This window comes from Labrus bergylta, chromosome 4 (assembly GCF_963930695.1).
Source record: "Labrus bergylta chromosome 4, fLabBer1.1, whole genome shotgun sequence".
Classification (NCBI taxonomy): domain Eukaryota; kingdom Metazoa; phylum Chordata; class Actinopteri; order Labriformes; family Labridae; genus Labrus; species Labrus bergylta.
In genome coordinates, this window is record NC_089198.1 from 9,649,441 (window position 1) to 9,671,406 (window position 21,966).

General features: G+C 41.5%; 1 protein-coding gene across 1 annotated transcript in view; it reads left to right on the forward strand.

Annotated features, from left to right (window-relative positions):
* LOC109989882 (contactin-associated protein-like 4) overlaps positions 1–21,966 on the forward strand; it is a 116,723-nt gene that overhangs the window by 21,291 nt on the left and 73,466 nt on the right. The window contains exon 2 of the mRNA XM_020641796.3: positions 9,911–10,021. Within this exon, the coding sequence (XP_020497452.2) occupies positions 9,911–10,021 (111 nt within the window). The remainder of the gene's footprint in view (positions 1–9,910; positions 10,022–21,966) is intronic.

Consider the following 21,966-nt stretch of genomic DNA (forward strand, 5'->3'; position numbering starts at 1 on the left):
TGTGAGACTGAGAGGTCTTTTGACACCAAGCCTTTGCTAGACCCGGGCCGGGTTTCTCCTGCAGGAAAAAAAATGCATCAACGGATTTGGTCTGTTGTGGTGCTTAACGTTGATTCAACATTACAGTTGTTAAGTTGTTATTTTTAGGATGTCATGAATGATAAATGTCTGTGTGAAAGAGAAAGTTTGTCTGAAAAAGACCGACTTCCCTTTTCAGAAAAATGCATTCAGAACCTTTTTCATGATTTCAGAGCTCGACTTTGTTTGAACTGCTAGTTTTGCAAAATTTCAGGAGATGATTTCAACATGACTGTGCATTAAAACAGCAAGGCTATACCAAAGTAGAGGTGGACGATATGACCTCAGATTCATATAAGAGTATTTTTATTGTTGCTTTTTATGTGTATGTATTGTTCATAAATTTTGACAATAGCAAATCAGACCAATATCGTTTTTTATACCAGGCTGTGAACGTGTTCATTTCTGCTATAAAAAACAACATTTTTGAATGGGGTGAGTGTGACTTTAGATCTCTAGGAGTTAGCCTCAATCGGACACTCAAAGAACTGCAGTTTTTTGCACTTCCGCTTTGGCTTCATTTTTCAACACAGGATTTTGATGACACCAGAGAAATATGTTTTTAAAAGTCACTGTGCGTTTAGATCTCAGTAGCTTCTAACTGAATCTGTGTGGTTGTAAGTTTCCTTTCTCTCCTTAGGCGTGTTACGCTGCTGCCGAAAACACAATTCCTGAAATAACTCTGTCATAGTAAAGCATCGCAACACCTTGAAAATGGGAACTTTTGTTGTGAATGATTTGTAGAAAACAGAATGTATTCATGTGATCTTTTCAGCTTTTACAAAGATTTTCAACAACACTGTCTACATTTTCTAGACTTTACAGCTGCTCCTTTCACCTCGAGTCACAGCCACAGCACACTTCTTTTAATCATCTTGAACTTAATACACACAGTATCAGGTATCAGGTATCAGTTTAAGCAGGAAGACCTGTTGCAAATGCAAATCCATTCCAGCACATGGCTTTTGTCATAGCCCCAGACGGAGAGAAACAGACGCGCTGCAGACGAGCACACACTCAGCATTGCTGTTATTTGCAGAAACTTTGGAGAGGGGAGAATACAAGTTTACCTGATTGCTGTGCCACGATTCACTTTCACTGTAAGCGCTGACAGCCTCTCTAACACGAGGAGGTGGTGCTACCCTTTGATCAGTGTGTGTAAGATTGCTGGCTCTGCGTTTTAGTGTCTGAGAGAAACATGCGGGGGAACTCTGAGTCTGAGCTGTTGTCTGTCACAAATCACAGTTTTTGTGCTACTTTTATTTACACTACACTCTGGCTGGTAGATTGAGCATTCGGTGCTGCCTCATGTGTGCACTAAAACCAAACGCGTGTGTTTAAACCGGTGATGACGCTACATGGCCAAAATCCATGTCATGGCAGAAAGTAATGCAAGTGAAGGTTCTGATTTAACGCATACCCCGATACCAAAGGTGACCAAATATTCCCAACAGGACCTCCAAAACTCAAATGATACAGCTGGGGTGTAATGTGATTATCATGGAGTTTAAGGAGTGCTGCTAAAGGTACATTTTGTTAACTTAAGACCAAGCTCGGCTGGCTATTAACCCTTCTTTAACTAAATCTAATTTAAGTCAGGTTTTGCATGCGATCTGTAAAATCCTCTCTCTTGTGTAAGTTTATGGATGGTAGAATTTAAAGTGCATTCAAAGTCCTGATGAGCGCTCTGCAGTGCTGCAGTGTCTGGTAGGTGCCATATGCTGGTGTGAAGCCGGATCAGACTTCCTCATCCTGTGTTATTAATTACGTGTCACAGCAATGCTAATTAAACGGGGAGAGGAGAGCTCCTGCCATGTCCTTACCTTCGGGGTATTAGTTAGCACAGTACGCTGCTCTGCATTTCAATTAATCAATTAACAAGTCGGCCCACAGGCAGCTTTACAACAGATACTGACTCCTGTTGAATAATTCAACGGTTCAAATCAACGTGTTTGATCCGTCTCAGGCCGAGTGTGTTTCTCACATGGTGTATAAATAACTTCAAAATAAACTATGATGACTTTTATCTTTTTGATTTTCTGTTTATCTTTATCTGATTCATTTTGTCGTATGTTCTGTAATGAGGTTGTCATTTTTTTTTTTCAGTCTATTTACCACAGTGGCGGAGGGCACAGTCGTATATTTAGTTCAGAGGGTCATCAGCACTGTTCTCAATCATTTAAATAGATGTGGATGCATTGATGCCGTCATAAGATGACTGCTCTTTTTTGACAAGCAAGATTTGGACAAAGAAAATTTTTCATTTGGTCTGGCCAAAACAGAAATAATTTAAGGGTTAGTCAAACCAGCTTTATTTGAGTAGCTGTTGTTTTCCATGTCCATGCACAAGATGAGGTGACTTAATACAAGACGTATCATCACCATAGCAACCAGGGATCCAGTCCTGTGCAACAACAACAATGCCAACATTTTGCCATGATAACCGTGTTCTGGAAAAAGTAAATTTGTCTCCATACTGTGAGTCATTCCAGTTTACCAGCGCCATAAACCTCCTCTTTGAAAACAATATTCTGAGTCACCAAAAAAGGGACGTGGTTTACAGTTAGCATGCACTTCCATTAGCAACCATGCAAGAGCTAGCGAGCCAGCTCAGAGAGTTTCTTATGCCCCTAAATAAGCCTTTAACTAACATAATTATTGGCCTCATGAGCAGGTTCCAAGTTAGCTAGTTTGCTTATTGTTAGCTAGTATGCTAAGTGATAGCTTGCCAGCTGCAGCCATTGAGGTAAATCTACTGGTTGTTGAGTCTAACAGAGGTATACTCCAATTTTTATTACCTATTCATCTTTTAAATCAGTTTCTCAAGAAACAAACATTTCTTTTGGACTGTGCAGAATGTGAGGTTTTGCTTCTTTTCTGTTTTATCTCACAGAATGAGCTATTCTTGGGTTTTTGCACATTTGCTTGGACAATATTTAGTTAATTAATGACTATTATTTGCTATATTCCAGTTTAGAGAATATTTAAACCCTCACAGTATAACAGCACTTGGCCATAAAAAGAAACAATTAGTTGCAGCCCTATTTCACAGAGTGGATATTCTGCTCTGTGTATTTGCAGCCCTCCCTCTCTTCCGGCAGAAGACCTGTCCTTTTGGCTGAAAATGTCAGTAAATGTGACTGTAATTTTTCTTCTAAATGTCTTGCCAGATTAACGAGAGGTTAAAAAAAGAAAACGACAGCTGAAAGGAAATGAATAATCACAGAAAATGTTTTGAATTATCCTTCTGGCCTATCTCGGTGATGGATGCTCTCAGCCTGGAGCAGCTTGAACTCAAAAGTTGAAGCCAAGGCGTTCAGACATCGTACTTGCTTTACATAAGTTTACACAAAAAAACCACGATGCTATTTCTGCAATTTGTTTTCTAATGTTTTCTGGTTCAAACTGGAGGTAGAAGTTGTGCAGATTAGTCAAATGAACATTGACGTTTTGTTGCTCGAGGATGATTGTTAGAGCTCTCGAGCAAAAACAAACCATGTCTGCAGCCTCATTATCCCCGCTCACCGCTACATGCTCTGAATGGATAAACAAGTCTCCGCTCGGCTGGTACTGAGAGACTCTGAACTCTGGGTTTGCGGGGCTTTTAGAGCTCTGAGGAGCAGGACCTTGTGTTCACTGCTGTTTGTTGAGGTGATGGATGGAGCTCATCGGTATTCAGGGTCTCCGGCTCTGTCACGGACTCTGCGGGCTCTTTGCTATTCACAGGAATGGTAAAGAAGTGGACAATGCAGGTGAATGAGCCGTGCTCTAACCCTCTCACTGTCTCACTGCCAAGTATTAGTCTGCCTATCATGTCAGCGGTGATTAATTGTGCTTGACAGAGCCAAGGCCTCTGCTCTCAAGAGATTTTTTTTTTTCGTCTTTTGAGACTTCTTACTGCTGTCAGAATCACAGTTTATTCAGCCTGAATGATAAAACTGACACCGTGGATGGATGTGCGCGCTGTCAGAGAATCTCCCTCCCTCCAAATCTTCCTCTGGTGGAAATGATTAAACATTCATTTGAAGGGAGGATATTTTATTGAGATGTAAAGCAATACCCCATCACTCAAATGTCAATATCAAAGTGCTGCTTTACACTTCAACCTTTTCCCTCTTTTTTCCTCATTCACCTCCTCATACATATTTTCCCCTGTGAATGCTCTGCAGTGCTTTTATCTCAAAACAAAACAATGCTTTTTTTCATATCTATATTCTACTATGACATCCCTCCTAAAGTTATAGACATGTTTTGTGTTTTCAGCTGTAGGCGTGCTGTGCCTGTGACAAATTACACCCTTTCCTCCCAGCTGCAAGTGTGCTACAAATGTCAGCTTTATTCCTCGACTGATCTTGAGGCCTAAAATGTAAATGCCTGGAGAACACTGTTTTTATTCTCCATAAGACGTTGAGGCTGACAGAAAGAGAAAAGGAGGTGTGTTTGTTTCTGTGCCGAGCAGGAAGGTGCCGCTGTTTAATATTCAGGAAAAGCTCTCTGTTTCGACACAGCCGGGGTCAGTGTCGAGGTTCGGTGGCTGCCGAGTCCAGCAGGTATTCAACATTTAGCTCCATTTTCCCTCCGAGCTGTCTGTGTTTGTGCTCCACTGGTCACACTTTCAGGGACGTCGCCTCTTAAATGCCAAAGCTGCGCCGAGGAGAAGCGACCCTGTGTGTTTTTTTTTTTTAAACTCCTCCGCTCTCTCTCTCTGAGTGTTTCCTCAGCAAGTCGCTTCTCTCACCACACATTATGTCCTCAGGGATTACAGCTCTCTGCGATGGAGAGGCGTCCCTCTCATTTCGTCTCTTCAGACTGCTGTAATTCACCTGCTTCTTCACGCTGAGGGCTCCTCCACCTCCCACAGTAACAAGTGTTTGTCAGGGCCGAGGCCTGCGGGGGTTAAGACCATCAGGAGGAGATCAGAGGAGCACAGAGCTGGAGGCTCTGATTGTTTGAGTAGACAGACCGCATTTATGAATTCAAAATGAATGACGATCAAAGCCACTCGATCCTCTTATTAAAGCCTCACTCTAGTATGTAATGTGACTGCACATCATTTTGATAATAACTGCTGTATTAAAGTGTCCTAAACAGACTTCAGACTTAATTCCAGATGATTTCATCGTGAAGGAAAAACTCTGAGCCGAAGTGTCACTGAGGTCGAGCCAGAGGCGTTCTGTGCCGACTAAATATTCACAGATTTAAAAAGCCTTATATGAATTCATCTTTAAATACCCTAAGTGTAATATATGTTAGGTAATCAACACCATTAAATCCTCATCAACTACGCTGGGGTATAATATAACTAAGGCTGGGAATTTGGACATCCATATTAATGATGCTTAAATTGCAGTTACTATGAAACGGCTTCTGTAAAAAGTACACCGCAATCAACACAGGCAGCGGAAAATAAAATGTACCGCACTGATCTTTTCTCTGTACTGAAGTGATTGCAGTTAATTGCAGAAACAGCAGAAGTGTTCAGTGTAACGCGTGGTAAGACGGCTCCCGGTGTTATTCATCGCTCTGTTAACGTCTAATAAAATGCAGATTCTCAATGATTTGCCATGTTTTTTAATAAAGTCTATCCAGGCCATGATATTAATAAAAACATAGAATTTAACTCTGAACAAGGATCGCACAAGCATCATTTCATCAAGTGCCCTGAAATTATGTTTTTTTTATGTGGTGCACTTTTCCATGCAGGCAAAGTAGGAAGTCATGTTACAAAGTCTGTTAAGGGAGGGAGTCAGCGTCGACAATACACTTGTGGCACTATTGTTACATTAGGACAGTATGATGATGTACATACATTCATAGTAAAGAAGCAAGAGAGAGTGAAGACTCAGAGATGCAACTCAGGCCCAATGCTACAATTTATGATGGAAGCGGGAAAGAGAACTGGTTCAAATATAACTGATTCTGCCCGACCTAAAAGGCTCCAGCACTGGTAAGAGGCTAAAACACAGAGAGGTTTCAAGATCAATACAGAGATGAAGCTTCCATGCACATCGACTCTAGGGAGGCGGCGGCGGCGGGGGGGGGGGGGAGACAGCTTCCGCCAATGTTTGGAATTTGGACTACAGGTCCCATTTTAAACGCTACATGTCAGAGTTACATATTGCTCCTTTAAGGAGTTGGACACAAACACAACTTGAAAAAGGCTGCTGCAATACTCTCAAAGAGACTGCTCAGAGAGTCCAGCACCTGAGGGTGTCAGGTGACAGAGCAGAAAGACTTGTGTTTAGTGGCTAAACCAAATGTCACAGATGGTGTTATAAATAAAAGGGTGCATCAGTTCGGAGTATCCTTTTTGTAAGATATCATGAAACAGCTGGGATGTATTGCATCAAATAAATGATTGTTGCATTGCCCACAAGAGGGAAAAAAGTGTGCAAGTAAGAAGAACTGCAGTTCCTCAAGTGTCCACTTGAGGCTGGCTGCATAAACCAAGGAATCCCCATTAGGTCCCACATTAAAGTGCCTATATTTTAAGTCAGAGATAAACATGTTTCCTGCATGGATTAACAAACAATTGTTCTATCAGTTTGATTAAATTAGAGGGTGAAGAGTTATGCATACATTTACATAAATCGAGGCGTAGCTGATTTGACTTAAAGGCTCTTTGCAAGGAGACTTAAAATTACGCCTCAGCTCTACCTCTCTGCCTGTGACTAGACTGATCGAGACTTAATCTCTTCTAACATGGTGACCACCATCGTTGGACTTCATAGAACACGTCTTAAGAAAATAATGGGTGATGTCACAGAGACAACGTCCATGTGTCATACAGTCCATGATTCAAACATCGCTGTTAGATATTTGTCCTGAAAGTCTGCCAAGTCCTGGATTTTTAAGTCATCTAGTTCTGTTGAGCACCAGCAATGCAGCTGATTTTAGAGTCGCTCTATACTTGTGTCTCATTTGTTAACTTTAATTCTACGAGTATTGAGTATCACAGTTCAACTTCCACCAGGTATGTGGGTTTTTTTTCATGTGTCCGTCCACCTTGTTTGAATGTGTGGGATGTGTCTCTGTAAAAAATCATCAGCCTGTGTTGGATAGAGGCAGATGAAGATGCTGGTGTTGACAGAGTAATCGAAGCTAAAGCCTCGTCAGTTGTGGGTCGGATCGACCGCGGCGTGAATCATAGTAATTGGCTCTTGTCTCAGCGCTGGAGAACAACATCCATTAACAGAGAGGCTTTAGGTGGAGGCAGTGTTAGTTTGACTTTAGACTACAGTTTGGAGCTCCAGAGAAAAGATAGGGATGTTTATTGAGCTGATGTGCATGAATCTCTGTGTGTGGGGGTTGCATTATGTGTCTCCTATAGTGATAAATTACATAGCTATGTAAATAAAGCTGCTGTTCATCTTCATAAAATAAATCTTGCCTTAACTTGTGGGGACTATTTTGTTTTCTTTAAGCCAATTTAAAAAATGTTTTACCATCCCAGCTTCACAAAAAAAAAATTAATAGATTTAAATTACATCCAGTGTTGTTCTCAAGTTCAGACCTTAGACAGGAGTCTGACTTGACTCCTGATTTTCAGGACGGGAGACTTGGAAAGGACTTGAGCATGGACTGCATTTGAACTCAAAAAATGGACAGGAGGACTCAGGCCCTAATCATTTATTCAGTTTCAAGGAAGGGGCTGGCATGTGTGTTCACCTGCATGCTCCTTCACAAGCCGTCTTATTGAGCAACAGTTCCTGCAGAGGCGCCACTAGAATTTTGCAATTTGCTGCCAACTCCTCATCATCTGTGACAGCAGGTAATCTTCCTCTGGTTCCTTTATGCTCAAAAGACATCAGTAAGAAAGAAAATGAATTTCTTACCTCCGTCACAGCCAACCATAACATACAAAATTCCAGAAACTCTCATGTAAACTGGACTGACAGAACTCTTTGAGGAATGATTATCTCCAAAAGAAACACAACAAAGTGGAGAATGTTTCAAGCGAAACCAAGGTCGAGGCTACAAATTGCAAATATTTCTGCAAGGTGCGGTTGTAACTCGGAAACTCTCTCCCTTCAAAGGTAATGTCTTCTGTTGTGAATTAAGTATGTAGACCTTAAATTTGACAACCAGTCTTTTTCAAATACAATGTCCAATTTAAAAAAGACCCTTATATTGCGGCGCTGGTGGCACAGTGGTTAGTTTGCACACTCCATGTATTGAGGCTGTTGAAATCCAACCTGTGGCTCCTTTCTCCACACGTCATTCCCTTCTCTCTTTCCCTGATTTCCTACTCTGTCCACTGTCCTATCTCTACAGTAGAGCCACATAAAGCCCAAAAATAAATCTTACATTAAGGCCAAATTGGTGGTTAAAATAGTCAACAAATCACAGGATAAGCCAAGAAAACATGAATTACGTTATTTCCGCTGTGTTGGAGCTTCTTTATGATTGTGACTATAAAAGGCTGATGAGATCCAGTAATCCACTAAAAAGGCTTATTATTTCACAACATCTTTAACATGTGTTGCAGCAAATCATCCATTAAGTATTTAAGAGTGAATTATGTGACGGCTGATTTGTTTTCCGGCCAGTGAAGAGCCGGCCATTCATCCCCACAACACGCCATGATTACACCGTTCATTTATCCAAGTGGACATTATTACTCCTTTCATTCGTCTAATGCGGTGCCATTACGGCTGAAAGACCTGTCTCCACTTGTGGAACATTAAACCTGCTTCTCTTTCATTAGGCTCCTGTGTGCGTCTCTTGTGCTGATATTCACAGACTCAATGAAATATGAGGAGGTCGCTGTCAAGGGTTGTTGGTGTTTCAAACCCTTTTCAAACAGACAGCGAGGCATGATTTAGAGTCAACACCTTTTCACTCAGGTTAAAAGATAAAAATCCATCTGCAGCTGTGTCTGATATTGTCCTTACTTTTATTTATTTTTTTACTGCTGATCTCCGCTCTTTGAACCCTTCAGCTGTGTTTCGCGCTCTGGAGAAAAGAGTTCAGACGCTTTCCACTTTTATGAATTTGAACCATGAAATGATTTATATTCAGACATCCCTGTATCAAGCTGCTGCTGTGAACTTTTTTTTTTATGTTCAGTGAGAGACCGGAGCACAAAGTCAAAGGCCTCTTTCCACTTAGCTGACATTAAACCTGCAGCTCAAAGATAAAAACTGCACTCCTCTTCAGCTGCTAAATGGTGTCTATCCAGGCTACAGAAAATGTGACGCTTTGGCTCAGTTACCTCTCGCATCCTGCTTTGATGAACCAGTAAGTGCTGTATCACTCAGGATAAGTGTTTTGGTACTTATGTTAGAACATTTCTACAATTCAGAGCCTTCAGTAAAATATGTAATGACGCTGTTGATGTTGTGTTCGCTGAAAACTTCCTCCCAAAGTGAATCAAACATTTTTATAAATCTTATTTAGGTGTGGATTTCCTTCTACATCTTCTCATGGCAGCATGTACCCTGTCACTTACTGTAGGAACATCTGTATTTAAGTCACATGACAACACTCAACATCTGTCTGATCTCCTTCTGTATGCTGTTATCTGCTGATTGCCGTGTACAGCAAACTACTTCATGTTGTAGAAATTAGCATTTGATTTACAGACACGTCAACATCTGGAGCGTCCCCACTGTGACACCATAATTATATTCCTCGTGTAGCAACACAATAAGAAGCCATGACAAAGACGGCAAAGACCCTCAGTTTGAGGATTCATAGAAAGAAAATGGATTTAAAATCATGAATCTTTATTTTGTGGAACCATCGATGAAAAAGTATGAACTGTTGGTATTAGATACATTTGAAACCCTAACCTTGTATGCTTTCTTTCTGCTTTGTGATTGGTTGACAGATGTGTGTGACAGCGCCCTGGTCTCTAATCTGCCGCCGTCGTCCTTCAGGAGCTCCTCCCAGCTATCAAGTAGTCACGCGCCAGGTTTCGCCAAAGTCAACCGGAGAGACGGTAAGGAAGAGTTCCCCTTCTGCAAAGAGTGACTAAAAGAATTATGAACTGGAGGATGATGAGTTAAAAGGGTCTGAATATGGGGTTTGATGGTCCTGAATATTTGACGACATTGTCTACTTTTGCATGATTAAATTCTGCTTCAAATATTGCAGAAGTGAAGCTTATTTAGACGATCAAAACGTATTTAGAAATGGCCTGTGGCTTTTGTTTTCTGCCCGTTTGTCTCGCTGAAGAAAGGAAGTTTTCAAGAAAATGAATTAATTTGCCATTATTTACATTTGGCGGTATGGCTCTGTTCTCTCACATGCTTACATGGAAACCATCAGGCAGGGAGAGATGCAATCTAAACCCAATATAACCGGCATCAATGACAACATCATGACATTGATTAAGTCACACAGTATTAAAGGAGGAGCTGGGGTGGAGGAATGCTGCAAATGCACTTGCTAAAGGAGTAGGCAGGAAGGAGCAGCTCAAGTAAGGCGACATGAGTGTGATCAGCCAATTGGATGCTTAGAAGCAAATCAGCTGGCTATTGAGCTAATGAGGGCTTCGGATGTTTTCAATGCAACAACGGCATGATGGCAGAGTGTGACATCCTGCCTGAACTAACGCTGTGCTTAATTTATGGCACTGTGCAGGTGACAAGTTTAAATGTTTAAGTGTCCATTCTGTGTGTCATCAGAAAAAATATATTGTTTTTTATTAGTGCATCTACGACCTATCTGATATTAATATTCAGGCATTACAGCTGTCAATTACCAGTTAATCACAGGGCTGACAAATACAGACAAATAAGCATTCAAGATTATTTGGGGGTGGCTGTGGCTCAGTTGGGAGAGTTGTTGTCTCTCAACCAGAAGGTCGAGGGTCGAGGGTTCGATCCACAGCTACTCCAGCAATATGTCATTACAAAGTAACCACTGCCATCAGTGTGTGAATGGGTAGGTGTCACAAGCGGTTTTCACAAGCTCAAGTCCATTTACCAAACTCACGCTCACACCTGCAGGTCATTTCGAGTCACCAACTAACCTAACAATTTTGATAGGTAACCATGTAGCTGCAAAGTTGCTCAAATTGAGAGTGTATATATAGTCTAACTTTATTTCTTGTTTTAAAATGTGTGATCTGTGAAAAAAAACATTTGATACATGAAAAATGGCATGCTGGCTGCGATTCGTGCTTTTGCTTCAGAGAATTGAGAGTGCAACTAAATCCTGACCGAGAACAATTTGTCACTGTGTGTTGCTCTTTAAGCAGCGGCACTCTTCAATTACCGAGAAGTTGCTGTGCAGAAATGGAGCTCGGAAGACAAAGCAGAAACCCTAACTAACAGGAAAGTTTCCTCCCGATTCACAAAGGCTGACAGATAACTCACCAGTGAGTCGTTTACAGCGAGATTGAGGATCAGAATAACTTGATAGAGGCACAACAGAGTACAAAAACAAAAAAAAGGACAAGGGTAGCTGCTTTAGTCTCTGTAGATGCTGCATGTGTTGCCAGAAGGATAAATGTGAATGCTGTTTGTTCATCCAACATAAAAACCCCTGCAGGGAGCCCTGTTCTGGATGCTGATGTGAGGATTTGACAAAGTGAAGATCGTGGTTTATTGTGGAGCTTTCTGCAGGGAGTGCGCTTCACTGCTTTATCCTCACATCAAAGCTCACAATCAAATGAGAGGGGGGTTAATAAGGGACCTGAATGACGTAGACCACCTGGAAAAACTACAGGAAGCAGCAGAGCCTGCAGAGCACAGCTCAGTCCTCTGTTTGATGGTCAAGACTTAAAGCAAACTGTTTTTGCTGCTTAACGCGGCTGGTCTCTCACTGTTAAACAACAGACATGTTTTATCATCTCACTAAAGCCTTGTTCACGCTTGTACAAAACTCCTGAAACACTCTTGAGGTTTGGGCCGTATGTGCAACCGACTGAATGTGCATGAATGGGATTAGTTAATACTGATGAATAGAGATGGCAAAAACAAACGATTTATGCAAAAATTCGACATTCTTATATCTTCTGAGATTGTCAATAGATTCATTACTCCAAAACATTTTTTTTTTTGGCTGATCAGTCACTCCCTGCTAATTGCTTAGGCGAGCTCTTTAACTCAGTAGAATGCCAAATGGAGCAGCAAGCAATGTCATCCAGTCTCACAGATGACTGGAGTAGATCCTGAAGTATGTACTAATTAAAAAATAGACTTTGAATCATGAATCCAGAAATCGTTTTGAATCGAACATAGATTCTCAACGGAATCGTGACCCCAAGAATCGAAATCGAATCGTGAGACACACAAAGATTCCCAACCCTACTGATGGACACTTTACAGAGCAGCCTCTGTCATCAGTGTGTGAACGTGGAGGTGTGACCTGCGGTGTAAAAACACTTTGAGTAGTCAGACCACTAGAAAAGAGCTATACAAGATCAAGTCCATGTACCAATTTGCTCTGCAGCCTTCTTTCTAGCTGCAGCAGAAGTTGTCCCTGCATGCTTCATGCCAGGCATCAAACAGCAGAGTGAAGAAGGTAATGATTGATGGAGCGTTTAGCAGCAGAATAGCCAGACATTTTCTGAGAACAAAAACCGAGCTAAAAGCAGAGTGAATGTTGCTCAACTTTAAATAAATGCTTACAATTCTCCCTGCATGCTTGTGCAAAAATATTCGACTTCTTGCAAACACTTTGTCCATATAAGCCTTAAAATGTTTTAGTTTCCTTGTTAATAATTGCCACATAAATGAGTTTAAGATATTTAAACTTGAAAGCCATGAGCTTTTACCCATCCATGTTAGAATACCTTTTAAACCAGAATGAGAGCGACGGCTTGGATGTCTATTCCTCAAACTGAATAGATTCACCCAGCTTCCTCTCGTCAATAATAATCATGTCAATATGAGAGAATGCAGGGATCAGGAGTGGGAGTGGAATGAATCAGTAAGCTACTGCTAATAGCATCATAACCCATCACCTCACTGCTGCATGTCTCACATCTCGCTCCGCTTGTTTGTGGATTAGGAGAGCTGTTTGTTGTCACATTTCCTCCCCAGCTGTATTAACAGCGCAAAGCCGACACAATTCCAGCTGTTTGCGGAGGAAATCGATGAATAAATGAACGTCTCCGTCTCATTTCCACCCCCTGCTGCTGCCTTTAACTCGCTGCCTCCTCCCCCTTGTTCTCAGAGGAGAGGCTTTGCTTTCAGTTAATTTACTCGCTAAATGAACGGATTATCAAAGCCCTGAAATACCACCCAGAGATGAATACAGGTGTAGTATACATGGGGTTTAGGATGGGAGTGTAAGCTAAATAAATTCATTTAAATGAAAACCCTGTGGATCTCTAGGGACCACAGTTTTGGCCACAGGCCCTTTATAAACGACAGTAATCTTATTTTTTAGACCTTAAACTGGTGAAGCTGAAATAACTGCAGGCTTTATTTTGACTGTGACTGGAAGAGGAGCCAGATGCATTATCCTATGTAAACATTTGGGCTAAACTCCAATGAGATTTGACTAACCTTCAAACTGTATTGTAAAAATTACAAAAGTGTCTTTGATATGTTTGACAGGGTGGTAGTACTCGAGTCCAGGACTCGCTCCGACTCCAGTAATTGTCGCAGTAATTCAACAATGTGGATGCAAGCTGCCGCAAAAACACCAAAGAAAAAGAAGGAGGAGAGACAAGGACTCAGAGTTTTTTTATTGATAAAGACAGTGTTTATGTTTTTGTTAGTTTTTTTCTAACAAGGCCCTAAAGATTAATTTAGTTTTGAGAAAAAGCTGGCATGTGTCTTCACTTGTGCGTGTGAACTTGTAGAAAAGTAAATGCTCTTGAACAATCAGACAGAGACGTATGGCTTGTGAATCGAGCATCTGTTTATTTCTCTTGGAGCAGTTCTTTTATAGCATCCCAATCATCCCGTTATGGGCAATCATCACACTGGGCAATTACAACATGTGTGCTATTTCCTAGAAGTTTCTTGGCTGGACAACTGGTCTATTACCAGGAAAGAGTGGGTGGGTATGTGTGTACGTGTATCAGAACATGACCTCATGATCAGAGGTTAGATAACTATTGGTTTGTGCCTGTTGTTGTCCAGATTATGTGTTTCTGTTTGATTCACTGCAACATACTATGGTTTGGGAAATCGGCGTCATTAAATAAAACATTCTGATTAATAACAGGTGGGTTGCAAGTATTTTTGAGTTTATTTTGCTTGTCATTTTAGCTCATAAATGTCTTTTCTTCGTCTTGGAAAAAACGGCCGTTGATGCAAAATTTGATTTGCAAGCAAATTTACACTGATGGCAAAAAAATTGCACTCATTTTCCAGCATTAAACTAAACACCTCAGGTTAGAGTTTCAGACATGTAAATCACAAGTTCATCCCTCCAGCATTCTTACAATAGCATGTAACCCATAAACCCTCATTCTGTTTTTAGGATTTTAACTCACTCCTTGCTAAATCATGCTTGAAATAAAGCAGAATTTTGTTTTCCCTATTGAGCATTGTGTTGTATAATCACAGCCAGTTGAAACTGTGGGTTTTACTGTTTTGCACTTTGGTGACTCCTGTAGTTTGCGTTACAGATTATGACGTGCCGAACAGGAAAAGGCTTCAGCTGAAATGTCCACAAACTCCCTCTTTGAGGTTCTATTTGCCACATTGTTTTATCATCCTCAGCTCAGCTGTGATAAATGGGTTTGCCTCTGGGATAGGGCACGACTGGTGATACATTTATATTCCTTTTTATACAATGAAAAAAAGGTGGCAGAAAGGTGGCACACTCAATATTTTGTGCATGCACTTCTTTTTCACAAAGAGGTTTAGAATCGGCTTGAAATGCTTTGGCAGGAAGCTGAGTGGAGAGAATTGTCTCTTTCACAAAGAACCTGCTGGATGAATGATTCAGTTTGATCTTGATTTTGTCCTCATCTTCAGCTTAATTACCCAATTTTACTATCATCTTTCATCTTTCCAAGCATATGTTGTCCCTTTTCCTATTTCCTCTCTCTTTTTCAAGCGGTCTCCTTGCTTTAAATTAAGTGTTTTTCTTCTGTACAGACATTGCTACAGCCTTAGCTAGTTTATCCAGCTCTGTCTTTTTTGCCAAGTGTTAAACTCACCGTTGGTGTTCCTATCTCAGGGAACACAAACAATTATCAGTTTCTCTGCTGCAATTATGCTGGAATAGACTCTAAACAGAATAATTGTACTCCAGTAATCACTTTCTTGAGGAGTGGGATGCAGAGGCGGTTTAATTGGACCTCGCTCTGCATTTGTGTATTGATTGCCAACTAATCAAGTATTGATTTGCATGTGCATGCTCAGTGTGTACTGTAGAGTAAAGTTCTAGTGCAACATTTGAAAAATGGAGTGGAAATGTGTTGTACTTTGCCTGCAGGAGACATCGGATGTTTTGCAGCCTCCTGCTGCACGGGGCCCATTAGGACTCTGACATGTTATCAGGCTGCTGAAATTACCAGCCAGACTTGTTATTCTCATGCAAATTATAAACTCTCACTCCGGGCCTGAATGGAACAGTGCGCCTATCTCTTTCCTCCCTTTTTAGCTTCCTGTCTGCCTGCTCACTTTGCTTCCCGCTGGCTTCTGCCTCCTCCTGTCCGGCCCCTTCTCCGTTCCGCATGACTCTCGCTGCGAAATACTCCCGTCTTTCCCCCTCAACCCGTCAGGTGGAATATCGGTGCATTATTAATGATTCAGCAGTCCTTTCTTCACTTATTCATCCATCTGTTCCTTGTGTTGAAGCTGCTATCCAAAGCGGACTCGCGTCAAGCTTGGTTTGCCTTCAACAGTGATGCTGAGGGGAGATCTGTGCAGGCTGACCGGCTCTCATCCTCCCCTGTTACACAAGCTGTGCTGCTCTTATAACAAGAGGAGACAAATTGAGATGGATTCAGGTATCAGAGTCCTTACAGGGGAAGTGGATCCCTGAAGTATGAGAGCTGAAAAAAGTGGACGCCCACCTCGGGTTAGGTTGGATGTTTGCTGTTTTGTGAAACAGAATTGACCCTTAGATCGTTTAAGAGCAAATGAAAGTAATGCCTTTTATGTTTAATACAATTTTTGTGAAAACCAGGGGGAAAATATCAAATTATCAGTTAATACGATATGTGACTTGAGAAGAAATCCAGGCTTGAATTAATTGGATAGAGCTTAATTTAACTGGTCCGCCTTTTCTCAATGTTTTTTTTTTATTTGCAGGAAATTTCATGCAAAGGAATATAATAATTGCTTTTTCCAGTTTATTGCTTATGTAATTTAGAGTGGTCAGTAAGACATGTACAAGACAGTACATGCTGGCTGCCTCGCCTCCCCTGTGTTTGTTTGATTTGTCAGCTGTCATCAAAAATGAACACGTTGTTGTATGCACCTGAACAGTAGGGGCAGTGTAGAGGCAGAGGGGGTGAAACAGCGTCAACACAGCGAGGACTACAGTGATAGGGTCCGTTACATCTGTGCACGGAGGAGACTGCTGGACAAGCAGATTGTGGATGATTCCAACTGTGTGCTCTGTCCACCATCATCAGTTTCCTGAGCTGATCTGATGTTACTATTGATTATTACATCACTATAAAGATCTGATCTCAGATACATAATAATAGTATCCTCCTCAAGTGTTGTCATGTCTGTTGTTTACATCCCGTGCATCAGGTAGTTGCATACAGGCTGAGCTTTCTGGTTTGTGCTTGTGGAGGTATCCTCCAGTAACACGTGTAGAGTACAGGTTAGTATGAACAGTTACATGATAGACTCAACATGTTGTCTACTTGAACACAAGGATAAACAGAAAGTTAATGTCCGGCACAGTTGGCGTAATGTGCAAGTTGCACATTAAGCTGACCGACTCATTTCACATTTTTGCAGAGTGCAACAATGTGCAAAATTTTGCACATTTAACATATTAAATTGCAGATAATGATGCATGTATAGCAACATTGATGTCACACTTAGCTATATGCACTTTTGTCTTTTTAAAAAAACAAACATGTTGGACTTAAAGGTATACCATGTGACTTTGAGAGAAAGATGTCAGTAGATGTCACACTTTGGCACCACTCTCTCTTTTTTGAATTTCCCTCGGGATCAATAAAGTATCTATCTATCTATCATCTATCTAGCTATCTATCTAGCTATCAAACCAAAACAAAGCTTTCCCTGCAGTGCACCCCTCCCCCTCCTCCCCCACCCCTCCATTAGACATTGATTTTATTCTTATTTCTCTGAAGTAATCTATACCAAAAAAAGTATTTCCATCTGTTTTGGAAAGCTGTTGCTTCTCCTTAAAACTTCTCCATTATGCCCCCCCCCCCCACCGGCGTAGTGGCAGGGTTAACGGTTGCCCAGGAAGTACATCAAGTAGAGAAACACTTTTGAGCCTCTGAGCGACACATAGGCAAGCTGAAGGAAGTGCCATCCCATAAGTCTTAACACAGAAGAAGAAGTGAGAACAACAAACCCAGAGGGAGTTTGACTTCACACTTCAAAAATAAAAAAAGACTGACCTCGACATATTTAGATTGGTTGATATCTGCTATTTTACTGTTTAAGATGTCATGTATTAAACCTTGCAGTGAAGGAATCAATAACTATTTCCTACACAGGACAAAATTAGGAGGTTATAGAGTCTTCAGTTAAATATAGATCATGCTATCAACACTCTCTACCAGCATCAGAACATGCCAGCTGAACGCAAGCAAAAACTGAACTATTGGCTTCTTGGAGGTGTCTATGTTGCCGCTGTTGGCTGGTTCTATAACGTCATTTCTTTTAGACTGTGCATCCTATCCTCTGTGTGCTCTGCTGCTGCTGTCAAGATGTAGGCTTCAGGGAAGAGGACCCGGATGTAGACACACAGGCAGAGCGGGTTGAACTAAAGGTCGGCAAGTTATGGTTGACAACTTGAAGACAGTGTGAAAAGGAGGCAAACAGAGTGTGACAGAATAAAAGAGCTGCAGGGCTGGTCACAGACAGGCAGAAGGTCTTTAAACACAGTCGGTGAAGGAAACATGCAGGACACCGTATAGAGAAAGAAATCACAGAGATGGCAGCACACAATAATGTGGAGGAGAGCTGGGAAGTAGGGGAGAGTTTAAAGCATGGCATATATTCAGAGACTCAATGAGGGGGACACGACACAGGTTTGATTAAATAAGGAAATGAGAGAAGGGTGTGCGTCTGGTGGACAAGCTGGGAATGAATATGTAAAGAGACCCATAATAAATACTAGGTTTCTGAAATGATGAAAATAGCATCCCCCCCTTGAGAATGGAACCGACCGAGGTGTCATAGTTGTAAAAAGTGCTTCTCCTCTTTTCTTCCTATCTCTTATTTTTCTTCACTATTATTGAAAGTCTCCATAATTTATGTGATGATTTTGCACAGTAGAAGGAGGAAGACAGAGAGAGAGAGAGAAGGATAGAAAACAGTAACAATCAGTATTAATTTAAGAACTTATTCCATTTTTCTTGAGTATACAAGTTATTGTTGTGTGCATCGCTGTGTTCATATGGACATGCTTTTGCTAATTGCCCCTGGTGGGATTAATTGTCACAGTTAGGAAAAATCAAAGAAGAGGACCCAAGTGCAGACAAAAAAGGACTGGATGGGTTTATTTCACATTTTGTCGGTCCATAGACACTCGGGTTGCTCAAATATATGTTCAAAAACACTGCGGGGTGGGGTGGGGGAGGAAAGGGAGGGGTTGTTCCCATTTTTTTCAAGTCAGCTTTAATAACCCCTATACTTAAGAAACCTGCTGCAGACCCCAATGACTTCAATAACTTGAAACTAACCCTTCTTATCCAAAATTCTTGAAAAAACAGTTGCATCTCAGGTTCACACTCATTTGTCTGACAATAACCTCTATGAACAGTTCCAGTCTGGTTTCCGCCTCCTCCATAGCACAGAGACAGCACTGGTAAGAATCACCAATGACCTCCTCATGGCAGCTGACTCCGGACTTCTAACCATCCTCAGCCTCCTTGATCTAAGTGCAGCCTTCGACACCATCTCCCATCACGCACTCCTTGACAGACTTGCCTCCATCGGAATCACTGACACACCCTTGCACTGGTTTTCATCCTATCTCTCTGGTCGTACTCAGTTCACTCAACTCGGAACCTTCAAATCCCAACCATTTCCAGTCACTACCGGTGTTCCTCAGGGTTCTGTCCTGGGCCCCCTTCTGTTCGTCATCTATCTCCTTCCTCTTGGCCATATCTTCCGTAAGTATAACATCCAGTTCCATTGCTATGCGGATGACACCCAGCTCTATTTGTCCACCAAACCCACCTCCTCCCTCCCGCCCACTTCCCTGACTGATTGCCTGCAAGAAATCAAATCCTGGTTCACCTTCAACTTCCTCAAATTAAACAGTGACAAAACCGAGCTTCTCCTCATCGGCACCAAATCAACAATCTCCAAACTCGACAGTTTTTCTCTGGCTATTGACCACTCCTCAGTTTCCCCTTCCCCTCAGGTTAAGAGTCTGGGTGTCATCCTAGACAGAACACTATCATTCCAAGCTCACATCAATAATGTCACCCGGTCTGCTTATTTCCATCTACGTAACATTAATCGCCTCCGCCCGTCCCTCACTCCCAGCAGTACCGCCATCCTCGTCAACACCCTGGTTACATCCCGCATTGACTACTGCAACTCCCTTCTCTTTGGTCTCCCTCTCAAGTCCATCCACAAACTTCAACTGGTCTAGAATTCTGCCGCTCGCATCATCACCAGAACGCCCTCTGTTAATCACATCACCCCTGTCCTACAGCAGCTTCATTGGCTCCCGGTTAAACATCTCATCACCTTCAAAATTCTGCTCCTCACCTTCAAGGCCATCCACAACCTCGCTCTTCTGAACCTCTCTGAACTCCTGCACATCAACACACCTACCCGCACTCTCAGGTCTTCTTCTTCCATTCAACTCACTGCACCACCAGCCCGCCTGTCCACCATGGGGGTCCAGGGCCTTCAGCCGCTCTGCCCCTCACCTCTGGAACTCCCTCCCACCACAAATCCGTAATATCGACTCTCTCTCTATTTTCAAATCTCATCTAGAAACACATCTTTTTAAACTGGCATATTCAGTCTGATCATTCTCCACCCGGTCTCATAACTCCTTTACATCCTGTACATTTGTGTTTTTTTGTGTTTTTTAATGTTAATTTTATCGATGTGTTGTTATTTTGTTGTTTTTTATCTCTGCTCTGTAAGGTGACCTTGAGAGTTTTGAAAGGTGCCTTTAAATAAAATGTATTATTATTATTATTATTATTATTATTAAGAATGTAAAATATATAATTTGATGATTTACTGTGATGTGTAATTTGACCTCCATTGATGAAAATTAAAACATTTCATTCATAACAAAAAGAAACACTGAAACTACAAGATGGCTCTCCAACAAATCTCCAGGCTCATTGTGAAATCACCAGTTGTTAGGAAAGTTTCCATTACTGTTGTAGCTTAGCATCAACCACGCAGCAGTACCAGTCATATGTTACATCAGACGTTATTGTTGTAATTTGTGTGGGATGACCAGATGTGACCGAGCCTTCATACAATATTAGCCTGAAGGAGAGAAATTCAAAATGGTTTTGCTCTCTGCTTAAAATAATGAGCTTTTCTTTGACACTGGCGACTGTTTCACCGGGCCTTGATTTTTAAAGCCTTCACATAGCAGGGATCGCTGTTTTTAATATGGCCGGCAGAGCAGTGATGTCACACTTCTGACCCTCATTAGATCAGACTCTGTTTCTCAGTGCAGAGTTAAAGTTGGTACCTTTATAGACACTGGAGGAGAAATAGTACCCCAGAGATCTCTTTTGATTTAAGGTGACAGCTGTAACAGAAAGCGTTCAGAGCGTCAGCTGTCAGCTCACTTCTGTTTCAATTATATCTGACAGGGTGGACACTGTCGGTCTTCTCTGTCCATCTGATCTCTCTTCCTCTTTCTCTCTGCAGTGTTTTGCTCGTGAGTAAAGGTCAGAGCGTCTGCTTCTTTTCTGTTCTTCTGTCAGTGGACACGTCTGTTAGTCGAGTGCTTATTAGCTCTGGCCTTTAGCTCTTCAAAGATCAGACTCCAGCAGCCACCAGACCGACACTGATTCATTTTCACTGCTGAGCTTTTTCTCCTCGACCTGCCAGCACACATTGTTCACAGACATGTTTGACTGGTAACTCAAATAAGGGAATATGAAAACTTGACGTTTTTTTTTTTTTAACTGCATTGCCCTGAAATGGAAAGAAACCAGTATAACTTCAACGGGTACATCAAGAAGACAGATGTGACTTTAAAGCCCCTGTGAGGAGTTTTTAAGTGGTTATGGAACAGCCTGGAAATGACATTTAAGACTCTTTATGACTAACAAAACAAACAAGATCATCATTGACTAGATTGACAACTTCTATATTGTTGTTTTTTAATGCCTGCAACTTCTGCCATGGGGTAGGTGTCTAAATAGATGATGTGCACTAAGAAACAGCTTTTTGTCACATTTTTCTCAGCAATGAGACATACAAAAAAAGACTGATGATATTTTGTGTCAGTCACTACCCACGCATTTAAACAATAAAATAAGTAAAAGTTAAGACACTCTGCTTCGTCCACAGGGGGCGCCAAAATCAACGCAACCCAAAGATCTTCACAGGAGCTTTAAAGTTTTATACTAAACTTAATATCTATCTGATGCCTCTGCAACATGGCTGACCCTTTTCTGCTCAGATGTCCAAAATATTAAAACCTGATGTTTAAAAAAGGCCTTTCTTGACTTAATTTGCTTTTTGCTGAAGAAAATTACGTTGACTGAAATCGTTGTGATTGAAGTGAGATGACCTTTGTCTATTAGGTCAATGTCAGGTACATTTCAAATGCTGCCTTAGTCTGCAGAGATTTCTACAAGCCCTTTGAAAT